The following is a 6,571-nucleotide window of genomic DNA, read 5'->3' as shown; positions in this document are numbered from 1 at the left end:
TGGCTCAGTTTTATGTGTTGCTGAAAATAATAACATCAAAGACAAAAAAAAAAAATGTTCTTTCTTAAAGAACAATAAAGAGCGTAAATGGAGAGTGAGTAAATTTTAAATAAACACTTTATGCATTCTATCTCTTTCTTTTGTGCTACTTTTTAAGAAAGGACTTGATCGTTATGTTAATAAGCACATATCTACACACATACACAATGTATGTTCTGTTACTGTAAGATGAGTACAATTTTTTGTAAACTATGTAAACGGAGGTAAAGTGTGTAATAATGAAAAGGAAATGAAAAGATAACAACGCTTTGTACGTAATTAAGAAGAAGAAAATTGTATTTGATTTTATAGATTTTATTTTATTATTTCGTTGCATATGCTGAAGATAATTTATTTAATTTATTACTTTTAAAGCAAACTGCAAATAAATACTTGCTATCTACCATTACTATGTGCACATACATATAAAAGAAAGAAAGCTTGAAAATATTTTCTGTTGTTATATAACAAAGTGTTTAAATAAATGTTTACATTTCTGGTGAAAGTTAAGAAAAAAAAAATCATTTGTCAAGATCTTGTTCATATTAGGGCATCCCATAGCAAAGCGGTTATTTTATTTTTTTTTTTTTTTGCTTAGTCTTTGTTAACCAAAACAAAAGCAGTCCCGGATAACCAACTTTGCGGCAGAGGGCATAATGGATTCCTTAAATACAGCATTAATGAATAATGGACTCGATTTACGGCTGTCCGTTTGTCCTACAGTTAGTTGATATACAAATCCGACTTAAGGTCTTATTTTCAATGAAAATTATTTGGCAGATATGTAGTTATTTAGGAGATCTGCATAAAACGAAAATTCCATTTTAAAAGTTAAAGTTCAATATAGTTTCTCGTTTTGAAAACCTTTGTCTTAAGATCTTCCTAAAAACCGAACCTTCACATCACAGACTCAGCTTTCAATAATTGCAACTCCTCTCTCTTATCATTAAACAAAGACGTCCCATGATGATCTGAACATCGTGAAAAATGTGGCATTAATTTAGGAGACATTTCCGTATATGTATATAATCGGTCTTACTACTCATATCTCATTATTTATGTTTGCAATATTGGCTTGCGGAATGTCATTTCATCAATCTCACGATCTACGCCGTGTAAAAAATTGTGGACTAATGACCTTGAAAATGTGCAACATCTCCATATAATTTCGCTTTACATTTCGCTTAGATTCCTGTGTTGCTTTTTGTTAACGCAAGAAAATTTTTCCTAGAACCATCTGAGGAGATATCTAACAAAATCCCAAATACCCAAACTCGTTCAGCTTTTGTGTAAAAAATCAAAAGATGAATATTTTTGAGTTCGGGGAAGGAAATAAATTTAATCTTTTTAATATCAAGCCTATTAGTTGACATATCTTTTTATGGTAATTTAATGATCTTGGGTTATTTGCTGCTAACGCTCGGAAATATGTAAACTATTGCCCATGTTTTCCGTCTTCATCTAATCAAATCAAATCCTATTTTAAATAACCCAAATGCAGACCCGGATTTAAATGTTGTCACTTATGGACGATGTTATAATTTCTTTAATATTCCATTCCTCAAGCAATCGGGTTCGCAGCCGATGTGAGTTTAATATTGAAACAGTTTCTTGTTTCTGAACAACTTGTGTACAACTAGGAACTACTAAGAAAGTGACAATCGCGTTATAGCTTACAGTATAATTGATGGAAATCGTTGAAACCTAAAGCAGATTACATTTGGCAAGCAGCGATTACATTTGGTAAGCCTTTGTACAATGCCATCATTTGGCTGGATAATCGTACCTCCGTTAATGTGAATCTTGTGCTATTTACATTTCTGAAGAAGAATCGCAAGAAAAAAGTTATGGTTTTCTTCTCATCTTGCATGTCTGTTAAATATCATCTTGAATTATTCAACTATATTGATTTGCCAGTAACCTCAATTCATGTAAGTTTTAAAGAAAAACCGTTGAAACTTGCTTTTTACCATTTCTCAATGATTTACAAATTCTTAACTCAAGACGTTATGCAATATGCGAAAATTGTCCGAAAAGTATCCCGCATAAGTAAGAAAAAGACATTTTTTTGTTTAAAGCCCGACTTTGCTCACAACGTACTCTTCTTTAAGAATAATACGGTCTACGATATTTCTAATGATCCTCTAACATTTTGATATTTTTTATATAAAAAAATTTATCAGAATCGGGCAATAACCTGGCGTTCCCAATGTGATTAGATAGCAATTCCTTATGAGTAGATGCGCCTTCCTTACGTAATTTTTGTTCATTTTTTGTTATCGATTTTGCCTCTGCGGTGTTATCATTGCAAACTTTCTCAACAATTGCATTCTTCATTATGGCACGAAGCTTCGGCTGCAGATTTTGATTTTCGGATTCCAAAAATTTCACAGTAGTCGAAGCGGGACCATATTCACCACTTTATTTGCGAATGTGGTTAATGAGTCTAAATTAGTATCTTCAATCGCTAATGAACTAATTTTGTGGGTTTGAGATTTTATTAGCTGCTCGGGACATCCGTAAGTTTTACTTAATGCAGTGATGATTGAGCTCACATTCCTGGAGTTTGCTAAGAGACTCTCAACAGTCTCCCCCTTTCTCTCTTTCTCTCTAACAAATCCATCAAGGCATTGTATTGTTGCAAGTTAGAATATTCTTGAAGGGTTTATAAAAGGTAATCTCGAGAATTTGGGTAGCGACACATCGAATATTTTTGGCAACCCGTCGTCAAACAACAACTGGGCATCCAAAGTGGCATAAACTTTGATGAGAACTTGCATGCACATAACCCTCAGAATTTTGTAGACAAGGACAAGATGACAATCTGCCTAGATTTCGTTAATTAATTTCCTTATTATTTGGTTATTTCAAAAGAAAATTCGCAAAACATAACTCAATAAACGAAAAAAGAAAAAACGATTGTAAAAATCAACTGCTACAGGCATTGGTTAATAACTAAACTACTAAACTAAACTAAACCGTTTATAAAACAAATATTTTCAGAATAATTTGAATTTTTTTGTCATTTTGTTATTTTTAGGGTAAACAAAAGCAAACAAAGCGTACGACCACATTTTTTCAATTCTGTAATGCTGCCGAAGGTATACTGTTATGCACTGATGTAGCGGCTCGCGGTTTAGATATACCTCAAGTCGACTGGATTGTGCAGTATGATCCACCAGATGATCCCAAGGTAAGATAAATACAAGTTTGCTTTCAGTAGTGTCTTCCGAAAGCTTAAGAGCGGAGGGAAAGTGAAAAAAAAATTGATAATTTAATATATATGCGCCTACATTCGATAGAGGATCTTTTTTTTTTTTTTTTTTGGAAAATCTATTAGGTTTTCTGTAGGACATTTACTTCTCCGAATTGAAGAGCAATAACAGCCTGTGTATTTTATTTTTTGAGTGAAAAGAGGAAAAAATGTTGTAATTATGCTATTCGAGCTTCAAAAAAAATGTGTTTCCGGGAAATGCTATCCTGCATTCAAGTATTCCTCCACATTGCCTTTACTCGAAGATTTGTTCTTAGTTTGTTCTATCTGTCAAACACAGCCATGCACGCTTTACACTTTACGTGTTGCGAAATGACTTTATAATTGGTATCAAAAACTATACGCTAAACTTTTAGTTTCTTGTCAGGAGCACGCGCTGTAAGCTTTCAAGTAGCTCTCAGCCTCGTATTTACTTAAGGACAGTCTTGTTGGAGCTATACTGAAAGGTAGTTTCTTTCTAAATGCTTCTAAATGAACATGAATACTTTCTAAACAAATCTGCTGGCGTTTTAGAGGAGCTGGAAATCAATGGAAGAGGCATTAAATTGCAGAAGAATTCGTACAAACTTCAGCAAGTTAAGCTATTGAAAAAAAATGTGTTACTTTCTAAGCTATTTTTTTTTCAAACGGAGGCAGCAATTCTCAAAACTTTCTCAAACAAACAGCTGAAAACTTAGGTGGATCTGGAGACGTTTTTTTAAATTTCTTACATTTAATTTTTGTTTTCTTAGGAATATATACATCGCGTAGGTCGTACTGCTCGCGGTACTGGTAGTTCCGGTCATGCTTTGTTAATGTTACGTCCTGAGGAACTGGGCTTTTTGCGTTACTTAAAAGCTGCCAAAGTTCCTCTAAACGAGTTTGAGTTTTCGTGGAGCAAAATTGCTGATATACAATTACAGGTAGATGCAATGAAAAAGAGAATAACTATTTCTTTACATTTATCGCAATTTTTAGTTGGAAAAACTTATAGCGAAGAATTATTTCCTTAATCAATCGGCAAAAGAGGCTTTCAAATCATACGTGCGCGCTTATGATTCGCATCAATTGAAGACAATATTCGATGTGAATACTTTGGATCTACAAGCGGTTGCTAAGAGTTTCGGTTTTCTGGTACCACCTGTTGTAGATCTTAAAGTCAACAGCGTGCAACGTCGGAGACCTGAAAGACGTATCGGCGGTGGTGGTTTCGGTTACTATAAACATTTAAATGAAAACCAAACGAAACAACGCGTTTTCAAGCAAGTCTCTCGTGAGCAACTACAAAAGAAACGAAAAAATTTCATGCGGTAACTCTTGATTTTTCTGATTCATAGTTTAGCCAATTAATTTAACATAGTTTTTAGAAATCATATTATGAATAATTTCATGAGATAGCAAAGTGAAATAAATATATACATGTTCTATATTAAACGTGAAGTCAATAAATTTTTTTTTTAATTTAAGGGGAAACGCCACTGTACATTCTTTTTATTGATTTAAATAGCCCCAAAGCGGTAAACATTTAAACGGTCCACAGATTTAATTTTCTGAACATAGTCGAATACACACAGCGTAGAAGTACTAGAATTTTGGAAATACGCTTACCTCGAAAGAAGATTTTTCAAAACGGTACGCAACATAATTTTAATAATTTTTGTTTATTTCGCTTGAGTTTTTTGTATTTATGTCTCCCTTGTTTACACATTAGTGCTTCGTTCACCATGATTATCAATAGAAATGACTTCTTCTGGTTTCCATTAGTTCTAATCGATGAGTTATTATCTGCTTGAGCACGTCTTTCATTCTTATGATAAAAAATAGCTCTTATTGCACACATGCTTCGTTGTTCACTATTGGTTACGGAAAATTAAGAGAAACTACTTATAGAGAAATAAGGATATAAAACCTTACGAATATCATATTAGCCATTTTTTTTTCTTTACGGCAAGATTATTTATTTAAGGTCCTATCATGCCCATTCAATTCGGGTACTTCTCCTTTTCCGGTGGGTGGCATTCTTTTCACGGCTTTCCACACCACCTTTGAGGTACCGTGCCAGGCGCATTGCCAATTGTCTTAAATGGCTGGCTCCCCTTTAGGCCTACACCATTATATACATATATACATATTTTACAATTATAGTAATTTAATAAATGCATCATTGCATTGCATTAACAAACATTAATATAATATAATAATAATGTACATTAATCAAATGAACTTATGAATTGTCCGGAAGTTGCTTGGAGAATGATGAAACGTTGCAAACCGGCTCTTCTAGCCAGTTTTCGCCGCGTAGCGCTAATTTTATATCATAACCCAGCAGCTTTCTTCTGTGCTCCATTCAAATTGCGCAGCATCCTTGCGTTTTGAAGAATGCCAGTTTTTTTAAGGCGGTTACTTGGATATTTTTTCCAAGATTTCTGTCAGGCATACATTCGTCGCAAATTTCGTATACCATATTATACACGGCTTTAAATGTTTTTTGAACCTTTTCTTTCAAAAATTCCGCTTTAAGGTATCTACACGATAATATGTTTTTATCGTACTTATTTTTTGTAACAATTCGGCCGCGTAGGCGAATTTTTTGGTTATTGTCAGTTCATTTAAGCATGCTTGGCATTTTATTTCATCCGTTATGTATTTGCCTACAGCATACCCCGTCATCAGCCTGAAATATACGGTATGCTGTAGCGTTCGTCGGCGAGCTCTTACGTTTTTGTATGCCACTCTGTCCAGGCCGAGTGGCCGAAACTCTTCCTCAGCCAGTTTTGGGATTCTGTTGTCCAATGTTTCGATGAGTCCGTAGTCGCCGGTCGTTCCATGTTCTTGCCTCCAATGTTCTCTTTGTTTCGCCATTAATCGCCACGCCAAGAGTTCGATATCAGGTTCCGACCTCTCTCTTCCTGTAAGTTGGAGCAATATTGCACGCAAACCTTCCTATTATAACTTGGCTTACCCTGTACCCTGCAATTGAAATGTCAGGGTAAGCACGTAGTAACTTGTCTACAATTTTGATGAAGTTCGCTATCGTAAATCGTCTCTCGATGGAGAGCAGAGTTGCGGTTAAATACCTTTGGAAAAATTTGTAAGCTTCTTTTAATTCGCCTTTTCGCTCCTCCCAATTTGATGCGTTGATGGTCTTTCTATGGAAGACGTTTACAAATCTTGTTGCCGCCTTTATATATTTGTACGTCCGTTCCACCATCGGACCTCTGACTATATTTCTATTCATAGCCGTGTTTATGAACGCTGACGTCGCGTTGGCGTAGTAGG

General features: G+C 34.7%; 1 protein-coding gene across 1 annotated transcript; it reads left to right on the top strand.

The window, feature by feature from the left end:
- Positions 1-1,886: 1,886 nt before the first annotated feature.
- LOC119640166 (probable ATP-dependent RNA helicase pitchoune) lies at positions 1,887-4,606 on the top strand. Its single transcript, XM_038038021.1, has 4 exons — positions 1,887-1,970; positions 3,080-3,232; positions 4,045-4,215; positions 4,271-4,606. Exons 1-4 carry the CDS (start codon positions 1,887-1,889, stop codon positions 4,604-4,606), a joined length of 744 nt encoding a protein of 247 aa, XP_037893949.1.
- The last annotated feature ends 1,965 nt before the right edge of the window (positions 4,607-6,571 follow it).

Source organism: Glossina fuscipes, unplaced genomic scaffold, assembly GCF_014805625.2.
Source record: "Glossina fuscipes isolate IAEA_lab_2018 unplaced genomic scaffold, Yale_Gfus_2 115, whole genome shotgun sequence".
Taxonomy (NCBI): Eukaryota; Metazoa; Arthropoda; class Insecta; order Diptera; family Glossinidae; genus Glossina; species Glossina fuscipes.
This window is presented reverse-complemented; position numbering and strand designations above follow the sequence as displayed.

Bases quoted from the DNA above. Each gene is read 5' to 3' on its own strand.
- LOC119640166 (XM_038038021.1), top strand. From the start codon at position 1,887: ATGGTTTTCTTCTCATCTTGCATGTCTGTTAAATATCATCTTGAATTA. The intron at 1,971-3,079 runs GTAAGTTTTAAA...TGTTATTTTTAG, and splicing joins TGCCAGTAACCTCAATTCAT to GGTAAACAAAAGCAAACAAA. The intron at 4,216-4,270 runs GTAGATGCAATG...CGCAATTTTTAG, and splicing joins TTGCTGATATACAATTACAG to TTGGAAAAACTTATAGCGAA.